At 35.1% G+C, this 23,639-nt stretch overlaps 2 protein-coding genes across 7 annotated transcripts in view; one reads left to right on the top strand and one right to left on the bottom strand.

The window, feature by feature from the left end:
- The window catches only part of LOC136836564 (uncharacterized), an 88,957-nt gene that overhangs the window by 39,720 nt on the left and 25,598 nt on the right, over positions 1–23,639 (top strand). The gene's annotated exons all lie outside the window — the stretch shown is intronic.
- The window catches only part of LOC136836565 (zinc finger TRAF-type-containing protein 1 homolog), a 22,889-nt gene continuing 92 nt past the window's right edge, over positions 843–23,639 (bottom strand). Inside the window, exons 1-8 of the mRNA XM_067101012.1 lie at positions 23,429–23,639; positions 16,184–16,316; positions 15,655–15,760; positions 13,246–13,354; positions 12,318–12,420; positions 7,917–8,077; positions 6,794–6,996; positions 843–3,254 (exon numbers count right to left, since the gene is read on the bottom strand). The exon at positions 23,429–23,639 is cut by the window's right edge and continues 92 nt beyond it. Coding sequence (XP_066957113.1) covers positions 3,227–3,254; positions 6,794–6,996; positions 7,917–8,077; positions 12,318–12,420; positions 13,246–13,354; positions 15,655–15,760; positions 16,184–16,316; positions 23,429–23,639 — 1,054 coding nt within the window. The 3' untranslated portion in view covers positions 843–3,226. The remainder of the gene's footprint in view (positions 3,255–6,793; positions 6,997–7,916; positions 8,078–12,317; positions 12,421–13,245; positions 13,355–15,654; positions 15,761–16,183; positions 16,317–23,428) is intronic.

The following is a 23,639-nucleotide window of genomic DNA, read 5'->3' as shown; positions in this document are numbered from 1 at the left end:
ATAGACTAACAATTTGTCCAGCAAATAGGTGTCTTTGCCAAGCCTTGCTGTTTAATACTTGCAAATGAAGTTTTCCTTCGATTAGAACTCTCTTTTGCCCTTTCTGTCTGAGAGGTATTCTTGATGCTTGTGCCCTTTCTTTCTGAGAGGCATCCTTGGTGCCAATCACCACTGCTATGGTTTAAATGATGTCCTAATCTTATCAAACATTTCTTTTAATGTACTTTTTTTTTCTTTGTGTGAAAATTTCAAAGTGGGGGGAGTTAACGTTCACTCCATACATCTAGATCTATGTCTAAGGTACACCTAATTCCCTTTGAAACTGACTGAACACTTGTCAGTTAAGTACCAGGGGTAACTTCTTTAAGGTGTCCTCCTGTCATAAAAGTGCAACAGCTTGCCTAGAGGACACTTTCACTTCTCAATATGAGTTAATACCCCTAACTTTTTTCTCAGCTATTTTTTATACACGTTTTAAGCCTCTATACAGTTATACTTTTCCAAAGGGACTATCATTGGTGCAAAAACTTAGGTCACTTTTGCTCTAAGTGCAGAAAACTTACCTAAGCCTGATAACTGAGGTGTTCTTGTTTGGATTCTGTAGAGATTGCAGTGTGCATTGTATTGTCAGCCTCATTTTGTCTCAATGTTGTTTAAGTATTTAATGTCCTATTAACCAACGTAAACAGAAACAGTCAGCAATCACCCAAAAAGAAGTATAAAGCAAAAGATTCATCTGAAATCATCTAGCATTTATGTTGCAGGCTACTGGGGCAAGGCCATGATAATGTCTAGATATTAAGTTACCCACTAACTTCACATACAGTAAAAAATTTTCAGTGTTTTAGGACTACTGGAATTTAATGAAAATTCATAAAAGACTTTTGATGAGAATGATTTAAGCAATCTATAAAAATCTCTCTTTTTCACAGGGCTATGATATACACTGTCCAACAGTTAATTATGCATCAAGTAACCAGGAAAGTTTCCTACTCTAATCAAAACGAGTTCTCAGTGTTATTGACAGTATCCATAGGATAATCAATTGAAAACCATCCTTAATTCTGGACAGTGGAAAAAAAAAGCCTTAATATAAATCAAAATCTGCAACAAGGTAAGAATTCGATCTGCACTACCACTTAATTTTTTAATGATAAGAACATTCTGTAACTTGTACACAACGATGATAAAACTGTTACATAAGAAGAATCAGAAACTTATGTCCTTTTAATGTTATACAGCAGCTATTCAGCGTATTTTAGAAACAGTTCTTCCGGATTGGCTACCATGTAAACACAAATCACAATAAGATCATGAATGTCCATGTCAGTACTGTGTGAATGCTTTATATTCATATTGTCAAATTGACATTTAATTCTAATATCTTTCCATAGATTTCCAAGTGTATTGCCATTGTTCTTGTTTGTGTACTGTAGAAACTTTCTTCCCCTTAACAAAGTCAGAGCTCTTTCTACAGCCTTGTAATGGAAAATGAAACCTGTCCTTTCATCATAAAGGTGTTTCACAAATTTCAGTCTACATTTTCCAATGCTATTCCTTTAAATTGGCTCAACTTTCCTATTACCAACATCCTATTCGTGTAAATACAGTAACTAAAACTTTAACATCAACACTGATTCTAGCTATTATGTACAATTAAAGCCATATGTACCAAATAGCTGTAAATGTAAATTTTATGTAAATTTGTGGATGTCTTTTTTTTACTTGAAAGATTTCAGACACTGCTCAGTAAGCTTCTTATTCTCAACCCTAGGGATATAATATCTTCTATCATCCCAGAAGTGAACTTTATATTCAACAAATAAATCCACTTTTTTGAAACCTAAAAAGTTCACTACTAAGTGATGAACTACACATATGACCCAAAGTAAACTACAAAGGTAACTAATTACAAAAAACATTGAGTTATACTACAATGGCTTTGTTTCTAGTGTTTACATGGTTGTGAGATATATGGCATTTCCTCTCCATGATTTAATTTTGTCAACTTCAGAGATGAAGACTCTAGTCCTATTAGTATATAGGTCACTGTACAAGATCTTTCAGTGAATGATCAAACATTACAGCTCAAAGGTTAAAATTCAGTTAATTACTATGAATTTTACTGTTTTAATATTACAATTTGAAAACTTCAAACTAACTTGAACAGAGAAATGTAAAGCTTTTTTGGAAATAATATTACCAACACATTAACTGACAAAGACCAATCAGTGTTATTTATATAATAAATTCAAATTAATCTACTATAAACTAAATGACTACGGCACCTTGAGGACTTGTCACACATGCACATTTTTTGGCATATTTTAATATATTGCCACCAAACTCCACACAAGCCTATATAGCAACTGTACAAATTTAATATTGACATCATGATATTCTCTAAAGCACAAAAGATACACAACTTAAATTTGCATAAACATATAAAAACCATATGCCACTTGGTGTTAAATCTGTTAAGCAAGGTACTTAAAAATGCCAGATGACGTACCACAGTACCACTGCCTGTGTTCTCCTGGTTTCAGTGATGCCATATCTATTATGTACAATTCTGTAGCTTGTATTTCAATACAAGTTCGCCTTCAAAAGACACTCAACATTCAAAAGATTCAGTGATACAGAATACGCCCAAGTTATTGCCATACAGGTAATATCATCACATAACCTACTTTACAATACAGCTAAAATGTTTGAAGTGCTAAATAAATGCAATGGAATTAAAGTCTCAAAGTAAATTTGGGGTTATTATTTATATTCCTTAACTGAAGTGTGAAAGGAATTACTGCTCTATCCATCCAAGCTAAATTGTAATGTACAAAAAATATCTTCATATAATTCATTTCTTTACATTATTAAGGTTATATGTCTTTTTTTTTTCTAACACATATCCAAACTCCTCTTAACTGGAATTCTTCAACATATCTATCAACGAGTCATTTCAAAAATCTTTTCTGAAAACGTTAATCACAATCTTATGTACAGATTAATAAAACCACTTAGTCTGTCCTGTACTCTATCAAGAAAGAAGAACAGTGCTGTATAACACTCCTAAAAGCTGGTAATTTTTAATGAAGCTATGTAACACAATGGCTACATAAAAATACCTTAATGACTGAGAGAGATGATTGCCTCATGATTTAACTAGAAATCCTGGCAGCAGAGATTTTGCATTGGTTGAAGGCAGTCTTTCATAGACGTAAAAAAGTTACTTCGTCACAAGCCCCATCATCAACCTGAAACACAAATGTAAAGGTTAAAGGTTAAATGAAAATTAGTGTAGCTTTCCCTGTCACATTAAGTCAAAACATAAAAAAAATATTTGAAAATGAATTTCACACATACCAACCAAGAAACTGAAAGAAGAGTGATGTTGCTTTTTTTTGGGGGGTGGTGGTGAACTGAAAAGAAAACTTAACCTGTCACCGGTATTTGTTTCGAAGCTCTGCCCTCTAGTTTCAAAACTATTAGACTGCCATTAGAATGTCCCTTGCTCACCCAATCATGATACCCCTCCTGAGGTTGGGTAAGAACATTTCAGTATACAGTATTGTATCATGTTTGTGGCCCAACAAACATGCAATGAGGCTGGGTGCCTTACAACTACTTCCTTTGCAGTAATGTTGTTTACACCTAGGTATTTATATGAAGTTATGCACTGACAACCACATTCTTTTCAACTAGTCATCTTCATTCATAAATAAAAAGAATAATCAATGTCATCAATTACAGGAGCAATTTTCAATTGCCTAAGGAGCATCAAATGCATAGGGTGCATAAGAACTCATTTGGTTAGATACATTTAAGTTGACTATTTTCAATCACCACTTACAGTCAAAACTAGTAACAGGCAACTGTGCTATCCTTAGTAACAAGCAACTGTGCTAACCTATCTTAGCTCCAGGTACTGTAATGCCACAAGTTCTATTTAACCTTTTTGTTTATGATTCTTATACGCAATTGTGTCTGTGGGAAGCGGCAGTGCCTCAAGCAGTAGACATAAAAATGTTTATACCTTTTTTGTTCAAAGATGTGTAGCTATGACAACCTTTAAGGTAGAGTGCTCAATTTTGTTTCAATTTGCAGCTGAAAGTAGTGTTGTTTTATACAATGGCATACTAAAAATTCCTCCAAAATAACTTTTATGTAAGTGGAATGATGAGTAGAATTTACGAGGTATAAGAAAATTTTGCACTTTCCCCCTGAAAGTTATGAGAAGTTATGAGGTACAAGAAAATCCTGCACTTCCCCCCTAAAAAATTTGTTCACCCCAAAAATTTGTAGAAGTTAGGTATGAGAAAATTCTGCACTTTCCCCCAGAAAAATTTTTCCAGAAAAAACTACTAGCAGTAAAGTCTTAATTTTTTTACCCATAGCACTTCTTCATTTAACGTGCTTTTTCCCATTTTTCATATGGGGTAAGCACGATGCCTTCTTTTGAAGGACTTTGATTTGGCGTTGGGGTAGGCCATAGCCTCGATCGACTGCCCTGCCTGACATCGCTTAGACCCCGGTAGCACGTGTATATGTATCGTGCCAAATCCCCAGCTCCCTTTCTCCCAGCAGCGAGGAGACATGAGCGGTTAGGCCGATAGTTCAAGACATGTGAGGTGTCTGTTATGTTTTTAGAATATGTTGGAGTGGCTTTGTCTGTGTGTGTATTAGTCTGTAACACCCATTTGTTTTCAGCAAACCTATCCGTTGATTACATACATAATCCCGGGGTGTCTACACGGATAGCAAAGCGTCCGCCTCTCTGACCGGTCGGCTGTGGATTTGAACCCGTGCCACAAACTTCTTATGAAGTCCAAGGCTGCTGCTCTACCGACCGAGCCATCGAGGCTCTTTTTTTACCCATAGCACACCCAGACAAATTAAGCACTTATTGCAATGCAAAAAGCTGTAATTACAATAAAGTAATCATATCAGAGAAAATATAAATAAATGAATGACAAGGTAACATAACAATTTCCATAAGAAAGGAAACAGTCACCCACACGACACACACAAAAACCTCTTTTTACCTTTTTTTTTTGTTGTTCAAAGATGTGTGGCTCTCACAATTTTCATGGTAGACTGCACAATTTTATTTAATTTTGCAGCTGAATGATTGCTCTATACAGTGGCATGAAAAAGTCCCCTAAATGCATTTATGTAGGGGAAATATTTGCAGTGGAATGATTGCTCTATTCAATGGCATGAAAAAGTACCCAAAATAGGTTGAAAGTATTTAGGTCATATAAAGAGTATAATTTAAGGGAGATTGGAAAATTTTGCACTTCCCCCCAAAAATTTTGCCAAAGGAAAAACCATGATAGTTTTCATTTGTTATCCATAGCACATCCAGATAAATTATCTACTCCTTGTCGTACAAAAGTTGTAGCTATACCAAGGAAAGTATGAAAAAATGAACAGAAAACTAGTGTTACCTTTTCTGTAAAATAAGTCAGTCTCTCTCTCTCTCTCTCTCTCTCAGGAAAGAGATAAATGATGTAATTATGAATAAAAATAAAAAACTATACAAAACAAACGGCACTCAATCGATTCTCTCTCTCTCTCTCTCTCAGAAAAAGACAAATGATGTAATTATAGACTCTCTCTCTCTCTCTCTCTCTCTCAAAAAAAGACAAATGATGTAATTATAGACTCTCTCTCTGAATCTCTCTCTCTCTCTCTCTCTCTCTCTCTCTCTCAGAAAAAAGACAAATGATGTAATTATAGACTCTCTCTCTCTCTCTGAATAAGATAAATGATGTAATTGGAGAATAAAAATATACAACTACACAAAACAAATAAGACATGTTACATGTGTATAAATATCAAAAACATTTGCCAAAAATGATCATCTTGTTTGCTGGTTTGTGCATCTTTTTAATTTTTTGACATTTGCATACGTCATGAAAATGCGAAGGACTTAAATTTGGATGATGTCTACAATATACCAGTCATCAGTAAGCGAAAGGGTTAAGGCCCTTACTGACTTAGAATCAGGATGGATATCATTCAGGAGACTAGGCAAGTACAACACCGCAGGAGCAGTTAGCATACATACTTCATCTGATAAGAGATATCCAGATCAGTAAGAGAAATATGCAGCATCCTGTGCATAGCAATAAAATTGTTAGCAAAAGGGGTCCTGCTGACTGGACTCATCCCAATAAGGAAAATAACGTGGCCCAACTTGACTACTTTATCTGCTACGGCTGCTTACAATGCCTTTAAGAGTAATAACCTGAGAAGGAAGATCACTGGCATTTCATCAGATAAACAGATTTACTTGAAATGTATCTTTCTCTGAAATTTTTTGTTTCCTCCAAGCTTTTCCCGCAAAGTTCATTGGGCATTGGAATTAAAACGATAAACATGATACATTCTTTGAAGCCTATTTACTGAAGATAATGAGTTTTAATGATACAAGATAACTCACACTCTAATGCAAATCTAGCTGCTTTGTCATCATGAATGCTTTAACCTGTGTATGAACAAGGAACACCAAAATTTTAATGGAAATGTTTGAAAAAAGAAAACATGAAACTTTGGAATGTACATTTGACTCAAGAGGCATCATTTATTTCCTGGACAAATAAATTCTTTGTAGATCTTTAAAGTCTGCTGTTCCTACAATGAAGTGATAGGCTTTAATAAAGCAAGTGTTTGTACTCAAGCAAAAATGTACTTTTAATTAACAAAATTGTGCTTATTATATTTACTGTCTTATGATCTTAAAAGTGCTCTAAAAATCTGAGCTAACAAAGACGTTGTTTTAGTTTCTCACCTGAAGTCTATAGTACGAGCAGCAAGGAGCTTATTACACTCAGCACTGTCTGGCAGTGGAAGGGCAAAGAAGGGACTTTCTGTTCCATTTTCTGTGAATTCAAACTGGTAAATGTGTGGGTCAACTCTCATGTCCCCAAAAGGACCACGAAGTATCATGAAGTGAACCATCATGGGGTTGTTGGGTTTACTTTTCACAATCAGCTGAAAATGCAAGTATGGATTTGAATCAAAAGCAGTTACTGCCTTTTGACAGGAATTTAACCACACCTGCAGTACAGTCAAGCATCTGAAATTACTGTCTTACAAAAAACAAGAACAACCACAATAGGTACAAAAAAATGTGTCCCTTTTTAAAAGTTTTGTGCATTAGCCTAATATTGAGAGAAAATCAACTAGCCAGGGGGTTACCATCTTGATGGTGGACTACATCTTAATTAATGGAGCATGCAACAAGTAATTCATCATAAGAAAAGGGATGAAATCCAAATCAAAAGCTAGCATGAAAATTATTTTGTTGAAAACATTGGCACTTATGGAACTTTTCAGTGATAGCTGTGGCCCAAGGGTATAATAACAAGAAAATTAAAATGCAAACCATACTGGCAATTTCGAAAATCATTTGCTGATTAAGAACAGATGATTTTTAAATGTGGAAAAAACCTATGCTTTAGAATGGAAGGAGAATTTGTCTAAATAAGTTAATGTGGAAAAAGTGCAATGAAAAGGATTCAAATGGGTCCAAGGATGAATTCTAAGAAAACTTTTGTTCATTTAAAATTTTTTTTTTATTGGAAGGGGTATTACTAGTTCACTAAAAGTTAATTTTTATTTGTATTTGGGAGCAAAACCCAATGAAACTAGGAAAGTGGAAAAGGGCTGGAAAGTAATCTGCTTTGCATGGTCAACAATCTTGAGTTCTTTAAAAGTCTAGAGCAAAATAATTATCAAGTAACAATTGAAAGAAAACTTTACAAAAGATTAGCACAAACTTAGCTCCCCAGTTGTCGGACTGGAGTGGGGGGTATGGAAGTGATGAGGTTTTTACAAATAATAATATTTCTATTAATAACCATAACTACCATAATGACAAAAATAGCTGTTAAAAAAAGAAAACAACAAACCTGATAGGTAATGAAACGGTCACAAGTAAGGTGAGGGTCCTTTTGGTTGTCATTCAGCCGGGCTTTTATCACCCACTGGTATCCAAGAGCAGAAAAACGACTGGTTTCGTAAAACAATTTGTGGATGAATTCATCAGTTCGGTATGGCTTCAGCTGCAAGTCTGTAAATTGCACAAAAAATGCACCAATAATCCAAAAAATAAACTGTACAATGACAATTACCACTTGTCCAGGGTTCATCCGAATAATAATAATTACATCTTGACAAATACAATGTCCAATAAAGTCCTACTTGCGCAAGGCATTACAAACCTATAACAATTCACCTTGTATTCTGCTAGTTTATTTACATTTTTACCTACAGTATTATGTATTAATTTATCTTTTTTATTCTTTTCTACTAACTGATCTCCTTTCTCTGTACTTCCTATTATCTTCTGTAACTTTTAAATGAGCACTACATTCTTTGGAAGCTTGAATTTCAAGTCAATGGGCCCTGTAGGCTTGTTCCATATGAATAGAGGTTTACGTTATGAATAATAACAATAACAATAATAATAATAATACAGTAATAATAATAATCAGATGAATTTAAAACTGCCACCTTTGTCATCCATGGCCTTTGCTTTACCTTGGTTGAAAGGACCTGAGAGTATGAGAGGTGGGAAACTTCACATCAAATCAGAGGGGCAAGAGTATTTGACATCAGGGGTTTTTAGTAGCACCTCATCTTAACAGACACTGGGGGTTTGGCCTTTCTGATAAGTAACAAAAGTCCATTAGCCTAAGTAACAAAGAACTTATATTATGGCCTGCATTTGAAAATTTTACAACTAACAGCAATTCCACATAGTTCCCAACCTAAACTAACCTTTAATTTACACTTGGCATTTAAGATATATATCTAAAGCTACATCAGATCTAAAATGGTAGCATCAGGAAACTTAATCATAATGTGGCAGTTGATAAGTACAGAAGTCCTCTAAGTTGAGGTGTTACTACTTTTTTCTCATAAAAGATTACCCAGGAATAAAAGCCCTCTAATGTTCTTTGAAAAATTTGGCAGTTTTCATATTTCATTGCTTTGTATGCATAAGAAAAATACTTAAATTTACTCATTGCTCTCAAGATAAATTTCATCTAAATCTTTTGCACACAAACTGGTAATAGAAAATGATGAAAAAATATAAATACTTTAGTATTTATTTTTTAAATACTTACTTCTCCATTATATAGATTTTACTACCAGTGTCATGGAAGTAAAAGCTAAATAATGGAGAGGTAAGGTTCATTTCAAAAAGTAAACATATACAACTAAGATGACACAAGCTAAGAAAAATACTGTACAGAAATATTTATGACTTTTAAAAATCTGGTTGGTCCTCCTTATTACTGTACTAAGTGTCAGTACTTAAATACCTTTGAAAATGGTTATGCATTATAATTATGAAAAAGAGATTTCAAGTTTTATTATCATAATTCATCTGCAAAACTAGCTGTCCAAGTTTTTATGATTATACAGCCTACATACACAGATCAAAGAATACAGCCAAATAGATTGTAGCATCACCTATCCAGTACTTTTGAGTTTCAACTGCATATGACATGACCTACATATAAAAAGGAAATAATATAGCTGAGGAGTCCTACCTATAATACATAAGGTTACAAGATATCCAGCTACACAACACCCAAGCACTAAAAGCCACCGTGTGCATTTTTAATATGGCTTGTTTCTTTTGTAACATATTAAGACAACGTTTTGTGAAAGAGAGAACAAACAAGTAAAAAATGCGCCCAAGTTTCTTTGGAACAATCGAATTTTCTGTACAGCCACTACAGCGTATAATCAAGGGCACCAAAAATAGATAAATCTTTCAGTGGTCTTGGTATAATGGTGTATGAGCCATGGCCCATGAAACTTTAACCACAGCCTGGTGATGGTCCCTCCTATAGCATTGACAGAAGCATGATTATGGCTAACTTTAACCTTAATTAAAACCAATTTAAAGCCCTTTCGCCTCAGTAGTTTTTGAGATCTGAGGGCGGACAGAATGAAGTGCAGATGGACAGACAAAGCCGGCAAAATAGTTTTCTTTAACAAAAAACTAAACTGTAGATAACTGCTACTGTACATGGTTGTGGCAACTTACAACATTTTAGACCAAGTTAGAATAGCCATGTTCTTAGCCCGGTCAGCCATAATAAATATATAAGAATCCATATACCATTTACCAGTAAAACCTATCAGTATGTCAATATATCATGTTTTAATCGTTCTGCACACACACAATTATAAATGCAACACCTTATACAGTAATGGAGCAGTAAGTTCATGTTACTATCCGCACGCCACCTTTCCTGTGAACCCCCAGTATTCGCAGGGGATGCGTTCCGCACCCGCCCACCCCCGCGAATAGCTAAAATCCGTGATTACTTAAAACATCTCTAAAAACACTTAGAACTGCCCATTTTGATAGTTTAAACACGAGAAAAACCCTCTAAAAATGCTTATACCTGAGTATTTTAATAGTTTTATCACAAAAAGTGCATTTATTCATGAAAATTACATGAAAATACAGTAATTAGTGATTATTTCTGTGAAAAATACTGTGAATGGGCAAATTTTCCGCGAATAATGGGTAGATATGTTCCACATAGAAACCCGCAAATGCGCGAGTCGGCGAATCGTGAGAACGCGAATACAGGGGGTTTACTGTATTCTGTTACTTAATGTGAAAACCTCGATAACAGTTAGCTTTGCCTCACAGCACTGTCTCTCAATAGTTCTAAAAAGCTTTCTGTGTGTGACTGGAGCAAAATTTGTGTATCATTATTCCGTTACAAATTCACCTGCCAATGCAAATCTAGTTAATTCAACATTAACTGTCAGTACAGTAAAGTACAGTATGTATAAGCTGTATATTACAAAATTCTAACATATGATATCACTGTAAAACCACCGAACCTTGATGCAAAGTGCAAAAACAAACAAAATTGTACTGTGACAACAAGAGTGCAAGTTTTTACCACCTGCAGAAAATGCCAGAGTAGAGGCACCTTTCAGAGCATGATGCGTCAATTACCTTGGCAATAAATCTCTCTCTCTCTCTCTCTCTCTCTCTCTCTCTCTCTCTCTCTCTTTTTTTTTTTTTTACAAATTTTCCTGATGTTTTCCAGAACTAATGAGATTCATAAACTGAAATCCAAAACTGAGGTCTTTTTATGAGCTGGTACTTTTAGTGCCAAATAGCAGCCATATTAAAGGTAAGACCCTCATCTGGTGGTCAGATTCAACAACCCTACAATTATTACCATTACAGTAATACCTCAAACATTCGCGGTCAGGTTCCAGAACCCACCACGGATCAGGAGGAATTGCGAATGTTTGGTACGAGTCAGTAAAAATGCTAATAAATGTTTACTTCTAAAGTTGAAACCCTAAATATGACCCAAATCATGCTCCCAAAGCACTTTAATTTCATTTAAAAGTTAGCTTAATACATTCTTAAAAAAAGAAATAAATGGTTGACATAATTGCTACACTAGCACATTTACAGTACGGTACAGTCCCACATCCCCCCGCGAATAGGTCAAATCCGCGAATGCTTAAAACCCCTCTAAAAACACTTAGAACTGCCCATTTTGATAGCGTAAACCAAGAAAAACCCCGTAAAAATGCTTATACCCGAGTATTTTAATAGTTTTATCACAAAAAGTGCATTTATTCATGAAAATTATATGAAAATACAGTAATGATTGAATATTTCTCAGAAAAAAATTTAAATGGGCGAATTTTTCTGTGAATGATGGCTAGATATGTTCCACAGAGAAACCCGCGAATGCTTGAGTCCACGAACCATGAGAACGCGAATACAGGGGTTTACTGTATACTACTGTTACCACTATACTAATTCATTGGCTGTTGTTTTGTTTTGCATTCACAGTAAGGTATAATCAAACAACAAATGGGACTGTAAACTTAATGAGTGATGTTTTCTTTGTCACTGTCAGGAAGGTAAAGTGGGTGAACTTCATATGTCACAGAGTTAGTCATATAATGAAGGTACAATTCAATAAAATAAAGAAAAGAGAAAGACAAAAATTTTGCAGATCTGTGAAAAAATCATGGAAGCAAATTAGTTACGTTCCAATGAAAATTTTGCGAATCCAGAAATGCAAATGCACGAGGTATGATTGTATAACTATGAAGCTTCTCTTGCTAACCTTAAAAACTGAGTATCATATACAGTATACACTTCAGATAGACCATGATAAAATAAAACAAAGGAAAACAAAACAATAAAATTATTACTTACAAAACAAGAACTTGATATATTAAAACTTGAGAATACCTTGCATTTGATTCCAAGTTTTACAAGCAATAGTACATGTACTCACCATTGAATGTAATTTTTTCAAATGAAAGAACTGACATGATCTGATTGAAGGTCTTTGAAGCTTCTTCTACAGTTTCTGCCTGTTTCTGAAGATGTGAAAACACCTGAAAATATATTCATGATTGTGAGAAGACTTGATACATGATGCATACAAAATTAACCGATGGTAACGTAAGGTGGAGAAACCAGAAAATATATAGCAAAGGCTTACCTCTGTCTTACAAAAACAGCAGTTACAGCAATCAATTCTCATTGATATGGCACCAGGCTTAGCAAAATGTACTGCATATACTTTATTCTTAGTCACACTAAGTGCCATAACTTTCGAACTACTGTATATGAGAGATGCATTATCCATACTTGGCATGCATACTTTGTTTGAGGCCAAAGTCAAGGCCAAAGGTTCAATAGCAATTTGATAATGGTGGGGAACAAACTTTCAAATGCATAGTACCACTGCCCTTTTAACTTAGAAATGTAAGTAAGCCATTAATAAAATACCGCATAGCTAAATTTTGTTTCTGTCTGACTTTGCTTATTAATAAATTACAGTACTATAACATCATGCTGGGTTAGTGATGATGTGATGTACTACACAAAGGTGGCTTTGATCATGTTAACATGCAGTACCTTAAAAATGACAAGTTATGTATGCAGTTGGAAATGGCCCTGAGTACACACACATTTCAGCAAAAATATTACTTTCTTCATAAACAGTAGGCTCAGCTACATTTAAAAATAAGAGATTCAAACTATACTCCATATCCATATCACTGGTTATTCTCTCTATTCCTTGTAAAATTTAACTTCTGGACCAATATTTTGCTCATGTTTTCAAGACCACTTAAATATCTAATACTGTATATTGTCTTCTTCCCACCATAATGAAACATTCTGCTATAGACTTCATAAATGAGTGAAGCGCTTACCTGGGCACCAGTGTGATTGGGATGCTGACATTGCTGCTCGTGACTTCCCACATCATGGTGAGGTCCACGCCAACCACAGCCCAACACATTGTACTGGCAGCGCACAGGCCTAAGAACAAAACAACAGGTATAGGACAAGTTCCAAAACTGACAATGAAATAATGTATGAATGGAAAATAAAATTTAGGCCAAAGACCAAGCACTGGGACCTACGAGGTCATTCAGAACTGAAAGGGAAGGTATAGTAAAAGGAATGAAAAGGGTTGCAGCTAGGGGCCAAAGGGATGCTGCAAAGACCCTGAAGTGAAATAATGTAATGTAGTTTACCCAACATCAACCTTTTTCTGAGGCTTCAAGTAAATGGCTAAATACCAAAATGTTTCCTTTCTCCCTACTTTGTGACTCAAAAATAATGAATAACCGAGTAAAGTCTGTACATACAATACATGGATTAATGGTTATCTTAGCCTTCACTTTTATCCATTCTTGGTCTCTCTATCTGAGTTTCTGCCCTCTTTACTGGTAAATGCAGTTATAAAATTTTTTCTTTTTAAGCTTAGTATCATGGTCACATATTAGCTTACAGCACATTTGTTTAAAACAACAGTATATTAGAATCTACTGGTCACTTTTTACCAGATATGTACTGTATGTAGTATTTATTAACCACAATGCCCTCTCAACTTCTCGATTTCTTCACATTTTGGAAATGCTTGTCACTACTAAGCCTTGATCCAAATATGACAAATTTTCAATCAATTTGTATTTTTCATAACTGAAAACCTAAGGTCTTTACGTAGGGGAAAATCTCTAAGTGGTAGTTGGATCCGGTTGAAAATAGAACAAGGTTTGGTGGCACAAGAGTGATAGCCAATGGGGAGAGAGTAGGCAGAGTCTGACTTCTCCTCCCTTTCTTGTGCAATGTGAAATACCAGCCATCTCTTCACTGTCTTCCCTGCAAGACGTGCGCTGCCCTATCTCATGTGGGAGCCGGTTTATTATGCACTTCCTGTCCTATCTTGGGTCTGGGGTATCCAAATGAGGTGATGATAATTACCTGGCCACGAGGAAAGATATAAACTATTCCCGCTGATTTGTACTTCTACCTGTCAAATTCAGATACATTTACTAGAGCTGGAATAGAACGACCTTCAAGTACTTAATCGTATTTGTTTTGATGCTAAAGTAGACTATTTTTGAACATTTCTTTGGATGTCAAGTAAGTTATGACAAAGTACCCAAGATAAATACTTTTCCGTAAAGGGGATATAAGATTTCTAATTTCATTTTCCATGGTGAAGTTGCAGGCATGTGTAATAGATAACAAAAGGTCATAATGAATATCTTAATATATATTTGTATGCCTCAAGATGTATTTTTCCAACCACGCAAGCATGAAAGAAGACGGTGCGTTACACTTTAACAAATCTGTCTTGATATATCTGTATGCATTTTCTTTGAGTTTCAGTGCTCTACAACTTGCTGTTTCCTGGAACGCACATAAATTATTAGGTTCAATCCTATACCTTGATAATTTCCCTGTACACAGTTTCTATAAAATTGAAAAAAAGATCTGTGACTAATAATAATTGCTATTCTCTGCAGTCAAAATTGTTAACATATTAGGCCTGTTTCCATATGAGAGAGAGAGAGAGAGAGAGAGAGAGAGAGAGAGAGAGAGAGAGAGAGAGAGAGAGAGAGAGAGAGAGAGAGAGAGAGAGAGAGAGAGAGAGAGAGAGAGAGAGAGAGAGAGAGAGAGAGAGAGAGAGAGAGAGAGAGAGAGAGAGAGAGAGAGAGAGAGAGAGAGAGAGAGAGAGAGAGAGAGAGAGAGAGAGAGTGTTTAGTTAAAAACTTTGACAAAGTAATCACAGCAACACATCAAATTAACAGACTTCTACACTTAGCACAACTACAGTATTATCATTATTTTCTATTTGGCTACCATTTTAGAGGCCATACATTTTCAAACCGATCTTCTAATTGAGTGTCGAGTATAAAGTACAGTTAGCTTTGGTTAGGAACTACGTGGCATTGCAGTTACCTGTAAGAACTAAAAAAAAAAAAGTGCTGGAAGTGATATAGGGTCTTCATTACATAATCTAGTATGGGATAAAAATGGTTAGTTAAATATCTTAATATTTTTAAAAAAGACCCTCTCAACATCAGTGCCAATGTCTATGATTGCAAAGGTAGTAAAAAAGTATACGATACGAACAATAGATAAAAATTTGCAGTAAGAAAAGAGTATGATACAAACAATAGATAAAAATTTACATTAAACTGAATAAACACTCAGAATCATCAGAAAAACTAAAGCAATTACAAGATACTTAATACTGTGACACAACAGAGGCATCACAATTAGTCCATCCCCAAAAATCAAGTCACAGGAGAGAAGATTGTACTCACCTTTCTTCACAAAGTTCCATCTCATGGCGATCCAGAGAATTCCTTGGGTACTTGTGCCCGCAAAACTGGCATTCTGCAGGCAGCTCTGAAACAGCCTTTTCTACCGCTGTAAGCAAACACAGCTCATCCAATTAACACTAATAGGTAGTTTATTTTCTTCTTCTTTTATAGTGATCCTATATAACTTTTAAATTGTCTTATCTTGGTCTTTGTGAATGAAAAAAATTTCTTACATTTAATGTGATACTGCACTTTTGCTAGGCAAGTCCTGCAATCTGTAACAAACCTTAAAAACTCTCAAAAGACTTATGCACCATAAATATACAACTTATATTTTCATAAACTAATGCAAACTTTGTGATACTGTACCATAGACCAGCAACCTTGCACCCCATTAAACCACTCACAGCCAGGCTTCGTCTCAGCTTAGGGTCATTGAAAAGAAGACACAAGTCAGCATTAACCTATGAAACTGAACTAGAAATGAATCTACTTTTGAGTGTCTAAAAACAGGATCATGTAGTCTTACCCAGATTCCTGGTTGCAAGTGATCGAGATATTTCCACTCGACAGTTGGGGCAGGTGGCTGTCTCATCCCTGATGCGGGCGTCAGCCAGGAGATGAGTGAAGCATCCAGCACACATGAGGTGTCCATTTGAACACTGACAAAGAATCAACCACTATAGCACAATAACTGGCTTCAGCCGCACACTACTATATTCAGAGTTATTGCTACACTAAAGCAAACTGAATAGATTTCTGAAACATTGCCACTATATCATGAATTTACTTTCAGCAAAATATATTCAGTATGTTGGGTCATATTATTCATTGGCATATTTTTATAAAGTGTATACTCATTTACACAGGATTTCTCTAAGTCTTTTTGATCTATGTATGACAGAACAAATGGTATACTGTACTAAAGTATGTGATCAAAGAATAATAAGGATGGTTTTTATAAATACTGTACTGCGTTCATTCTAAATACTGAACACTGGATATACTTTTCTACATATATCAACTTCAGTTTCAAAGTACAATTAAAAGTGTAGGTTCCTGAAAGAAAATTGCAGTTAAGACCTGTAAATATGGAAAAAAATAAAAGACTAAAAAAAATATGTTGATTTCCAGATGTTTTTACAAAGGCATATATACATTTACTAAATGTTCCAGCTTTGAAACCTATGTTATCAATTTCATGAGTGACAGAAGACATGCATAAATGGTGAACACAAGATATTACAGGACAGGACATAACATTATGTAACTCCTGTTTCTTTGTTGAGCTTTGCTTTCTGCCTCGTCTGTTCAACATTTAGCTCATCCAGATCCGGATGCCGGGCTTCTCTTTTTTGGTATACTTACGCACAGTATCTCAGATCTGTTGACTGTACACTGTACAGTAGTTTCGTAATTAACTAAAGAGCATGAAAACCTGCATTAAATCATATCTGTGAAGCTTTTTCTTTTCATGGAATCCACGGCACATTACTTTTTCAGTTCCAGCAATTTAAAGAGGCACGATCATTAGTATTGTAGACTACGGTAGTAACCATTCGTCCCAATTCTCTTTGGGCATTAGTTTAGACAGGAATGGTATGCGAATCTTGAGGAGTTCCAATGCCATCGGCTGATTTAAACTCGGTATGCGGTAGTGTGGGAATGGAGTGATTAGTCAGCTTCACAATTAGTATGGAATGGTGAATCTCAAGATTTCATAAATTATACCCCAGTACTATTGCAGTACCACAGTACAAATTTATATTCATTTCTGAGTAAAAATCTATCATTTGTAATACTTTACTATGGCATTTATCTGAATAGGTTAAAACATATGTTCAATATCATTCAAAAGCACAATCCAGATAAGCAATTTGTAATCAAGTTCAGGAACTGGTTCAGTCTAAGCATCTATGATTTACTGTTTAGAAAATGCAATATTAATGCTAAATCATACCATCATTACTGGTGGATATATTCAAAATAAAGCAATTTAGTCAAAATATCTTTATTCAAACAGAAAGTTTATACAAAATAATGGTACTTCCAGTATACCACTACACAAAAGCATATTTTGTTTTTCAACAGTGATTAACAGTTTAGGCTAAATAGGAAACACATTCACCTACAGATTATGGTAACAATGAACCTGAATGATTAAACTCACAATACATGTAGTGAAAAGGGAACTTAAGGTAGTTTTAGTTGTAGATACATTATGCTATTCAGGATGGGACTTCAGCTTCTATATGTTTGTGAGAAATGTATTGTGGTTAAGTATGTAACTGTAATGGTTTCTACTGCAAGGGATAAAATATTTTAACACCCACTTGTGAAAATGAAAACACACGACATGTGGACATTTACCCGTTGTTAAATACCATGATAAAATGTCTGTACATTAATCTTGATGATTTTACCTCTATAATGCATCATGTACAAATATTCTCCAAGAAAATACCTTTAAAGTCTACCATCTACCTTCCTGGATGATGAATAATTCAACAATCTTTAGTATGAACAAATGTGTTAAACATTCATTACCAAACTAGCAATTGTTTAGTCCACTAGTTTTCTGGAGCACTGCACAACTTGCAAATTCCTCTCATAAAAGTATTCAACAAGAATCCTCACACAGAGTATGGAAGTGGAGCGATAAAGCAACAAAAAATATGAAAATGACTATAAAGAACAATCACACTCTTTAAAGAGGCTAAAATGAGATCCTTTTCTTGGGTGTAAAATCTTGGTGCTGTATGCTGTGAAAAGTATTGTACACTTAAAATCCTTCTGTTTCAAAAGGACTAGTTTCACTCGCCCTAACTATGAGGACAAGAGTCCTTATCAAGCTGAAGGATTACAAATGTATTTCCAACAATATATAGTACCAAGGTTTAACAATACTACTATACTATATTACAGATGACCCCTATTCATATGGAACAAGCTCACCGAGGCCATTGATTTGAACTTCAAGCTTAAAAAGAATGTGATGTTCATTTCAAAGTAACAGAGGGTAATAGGATATACAGAAAAGAGAGATGAAAAATAAAAAGAGAGGTTATTTCACCCTCAAATACAATAATGTTAACACAATAAATGAACCTGATAGACAAATAATTTTGTGAACTTTCATTATTGTTGCATAAATGGAAAGACAAAACGACAAAAGACAGACCTACTATTATAACAAACTGGCACTCACTTTAAAAGATAACAATGAGGAGAATATGCATGAACAAACAGGTGTAGTTCCAAGCAAGAGGTAACCTATTAAAGTTTATTAGGTAGCTTTTTTTAAAAAGTAACTTTCTTGTGGCTTAGTGCCATAACTATTTTTTCGTTTTTCAAGTTTACAAACTTTAACTTTCCTAATACTGTTTTTTTTTTTTTACAGAATCACTTTTGCTTATGGAAAAAGTATTTTAAACAGGATTTCTTGTATACAAATTTTGGTCCAATGTGAAAATTAGAAATCAAAAGGTAAACCTGTAATTACCTCACAAACTTATACCACTTGCACAATCTCCTTAAGGTGGCACAGCAGGATATCTTTGTTCCGATGAACTTACTACTGCTTCATACTATGTAATGTTTTTTTGGCCAATGGTCAGAAACTAATGCCAAGGACTGACAATGATCATACAACCAAAAGGCAATATGAAAGGGCATAACTAACAGGATCACTGTATGGTAGCACCTCAACTTAACACTTTAGGGGTCTGGCTTTCTGGTAGGTAATAAAGTCGTTAAGTAACCGAGCCTATATTATAGCCTGCACTTGAATACTTTCCAAATACAATATTGCAAACTATAATTCACGTAGTTCCTAACCTAAACTAACCTGTACATCACACCACATTCAATATAAGAGATATATCTAAAAATATACCATGCATAAAATGGTAGCATTGGGAAAAATAATATGGTAAGTGGTGAGTGTACTTCTGTTGAGGCGACTTTACCTGTGTTTACCTCTATCCCAATATTCCCAATTCAGCAGCAGCTACATATTCTTCAACAGCAGTTCTCAATCCATTCTACCTAACCTTATTAGTCCTACACCCTCTACACAGGAGTGATATGCAAAAATTTATTCTGCAACTGTAAACAAATGTTTGCATACAACAAGACTGCCTTTGCATGTAAGATATGACTAGATAAAAATTTAAGCAGACCAACATAAAAATGAAAAATAATACTTCAAGCAGCTTCATGAGTTTAGCACGATCACATAAGTCGCAAAGAATATTCTATTTGGCATGATAACAGAAGTTGCAAATGATAATCTAACTCCTATGATAAAACCCAATCATGCATTAATTGTCTGCACTTTTAATAGCATTCCACTTGGCACCATGTCATCATAATTACAGTAAGTTCTTTACATATGAAGATCATAAAAGAGAACCTGGTTGGAACAAACACCATGACAATTATTGGACCTTCCACATACACCCAAGTTGAATCCCTTACGGGGGTAGCGCCATCAGTGCATCCCACATGGTGCATTGTAGACCACTGCTTAAGGTTCTTTGCAGTGTCCCTTCAGTCCCTAGCTGCAACCACTTTCATTCCTTTCACTGTACATCTGTTCATGTTCTCTTTCTTCCATCTTACTTCCCACCCTCTCCCAACAATGGTTTCACACTGCAACTACAAAGTTTTCCTCCTGTTACAACTTTAAACCCTTTTCACTCAACTTCCCTATCAGCACTGAATGACCTCATATGTCCCAGAGCTTGTACTTTCCATTCCACCCAAGCTGATATGCCAGCAATTATGGAAGAAGCCCAAGTTATGAGAGAAAATTTTTCAACATGGAATGAATGCCATTATACCAGGCAGAAATTAGAATTACGATTTTTTCCCCATTATACTTTGTGCTCAATATTGCAGAAACAGTTCACATGAAAAATTAAGTGAATAGTGTAATATCATCTACATACATACTGTGTTTGCTTTTCAATTGCATAAAAATGTGAGTGGTTAACAATTTATCTTGCAAAGTTCACAACCAATTAACCAGTCCAATGAAGATTATTTGTTAGTGGCCAAGGCAAAGAACTACTAATATTCAATAATATGAAGAACTACTGAATATACAGCATAATCATTTCTCTAAACGCTTAGTAGCAGGAAAATGAGAGTGAAAAATAATGGACAGAAAAAAATCACAGCGCTTTAATATGTATGGAACTCAAGCCCAGACCTTCAGAAAATAAAACATGATTATATACCAACTACATTATTCATAATTTCCTTACTTCACTCATGAAAAAGAATTGTGCCAGTGGAATGTATGGGGACGTCATTAAGAGGAGCAAAAGTGTATGTGAGGATGAAATCAACTTCCAGTGAAAGCTGTTTAGCAAGAAGTATAGGTCATGAGATGGAGATAAGGGAGATTTGTCCTAGTTCAAGCCTAAAGAGGTGGGTGTGGAGAAATTACACTATATATCACAAGATAACACAAGGTCATATCTATATTTCAAGCTTTTAAGTTTTATTATTTTTAAATACTGTATTACAAAATTTCTCAACTTATTTTCACATCAAGCTCTCATTCTACAGGCTATATCTCTATAGCCTTTGTCTTCCTGACGTAAACCATTCTAGTAATAACACAAAAAAACTTTGAGAGGTCAAAATTTTCCAATAGTTTTAAATGCATTTAATGCTGCCTTTACAACTCCACTTGATATGACTGTGCTGATATACAGTATTATGTAAGTATATTTACGGTTAAATGGTAGACTAAGTAAGATATTTTCATCTGTTCTAAGGTATACTATAATGGAACTTGGTACTGGTTATGCTTGACAATTACTTTAAGTTTGTATGGGGCAGTACACAATATCTTTTACACTGCGGTCCTTTTCCTCCAGTTTAAACTCGACAAATGATCAAACATGGCTAGGCAAGGTTGTTCGTTACACTACCTCAGTTTCAAAATGTGAAAAAAATATAAAACTTTTCTCATCCTGCTGAAATTATAGCATGTGCTTTTAAATAACCGTACAGCAAGTGCTTTGGTTTTCTTGATTTTTGTTTTTTAAACTTCGTCACACTTTACACAGATATTCATTAAAGTTTAGTGTTTTAATGCACTGAATAACCAACAAATGATAACACAACAGAAACAGAGAATTAAATTACAATGACATTTAACTGACTTTTGTAACCTGTTTCAATCTTCCTGATTCTACACAGTAAACTAATTATGCCACTATCTGTACTACTGTTATATATATCTACATAGTACAGCAATTACAACACAATCTTTGTACACTTGACTACGAGTAAAACTGGAGATCTTACAAATAGTGAATTTCAACCCTACATCTTAACACTGTTGTTATACTAAAATGTCAATACTGCCATCATGTACCTTGCTGCAACTTCTTGAAATGCACACTTCATTACATAAAATGTTCTTGGTACGGCTACGAACATTTCAAAGCCTTCCACAGACCTCAATGCATTTTAACATCTGCACTTGCCGCAGGTCCTTGCAATAACACCAAATACTGACTTGTTTACACTACAGCATCTCTTTAAGTATATAAACTCCACTGTTCAGTATACAATTATAATTTTCACCTGTCAAGGAATTTTGCACCATTTTGCATCACAAAAGTAATTTTTCTTAAAGAAAACTACAACATTTCTCACCAGAGAAAACTATTTGGGGGAAAATGTATTAAATGAAGAAATTTACATCTGAAGTCAGTACACTTCCTCATTTTTATTAAAAAGAAGGCAGATGACGACTTTATATGCTTCATCACATACTAGTTATGTTTACGAGACTGTCCAGTATGTGCAAGGAGTTATATTATCCGTACAGAACCAGATAGGCCCATGCAATCAACCTGATAAAGGCACAGTAGCTCAGTTTACAAGCGACCGACTCGATTCAATTCCGTAACTTAATGTCTGCGTTTCTCTTTGTACATCCTATGTTAAAACAAAGAAATCTTAAGTTTAACTACCTCCTAAACACATGAGTACTTCAGTCGTGACTGTGAAAGCCCTTTGAGAATATGAATATTCCTCAATGTGTGGTTTTAACTAGAACAAATTAAAAAAGCTAATAAAATTGCCTTTTGGCTTTATGGTAACCAAAATTTCCAAATGATGCCAAAGACCTCAATCACAATTATTGTCATTTAGAGATTCACTCAAGTCGACTCTCAAGCAGGCCCTAGGCTACTAACCACGGCTCAAATCCCAACCCCACCCAATAGCGCCCCCACAATTTGACACCTGAAAAGTCTGAATTAGTCTAAAAAACAATAGAGGGTTCAAAAGAGTCATTTCACCACTTGGAAAGCTTCCTTACCACAGCCAGCAATCGCATTTTTATTAGGTCATTACCTGACTTGGCAAAGTTTGGCACTTTTGGTTTATTTACTAACCAAAGCACCTTCTGATAACCAAAAAATATAGTTCGTATATTTTTTGGCATTATGGCAACAGTCAAAAACCTGTTGCAATGTTGTTACTCTGGAATGAAATATAAAAATATATCACAGTTAAGAAGAGCCATATCCAACGATGTAACATCATCAGTAAATTCATCTCGGCCTTTGGGCAAAATTGACACCTAATCATGAATAACAGCTGTTCAATGATCAAATCTAATCTAGTTACACAATGAAAACCAAATTAACAACAGTCAAATTCAATTACTAGTCATTCCAAATTGCCAGATGAGAAAAAAATGAGAGGTCCTAAGGATCGACAATGGAGGACAGCGCAGACTGACCTGGTACACGGCGGAGCGAGGCAGGTCGAGGCAGACAGCGCAGCACAAAATGCCACCCAGCCTCGCCTCCAATTTATTGTCCTGGTCGTTTCGGTCGCAGGAATCCAGGCGAGGCTTCTTGGCAGCCACCTCTTCCTCTTTGGAATCCTCACAACGCTTCTCGGCCACGGTCGGGACGGCTGACGACGAAGTTGCAGCGACTGACTCGGAC

Source organism: Macrobrachium rosenbergii, chromosome 56 (assembly GCF_040412425.1).
Source record: "Macrobrachium rosenbergii isolate ZJJX-2024 chromosome 56, ASM4041242v1, whole genome shotgun sequence".
NCBI classification, from domain to species: Eukaryota; Metazoa; Arthropoda; class Malacostraca; order Decapoda; family Palaemonidae; genus Macrobrachium; species Macrobrachium rosenbergii.
This window is presented reverse-complemented; position numbering and strand designations above follow the sequence as displayed.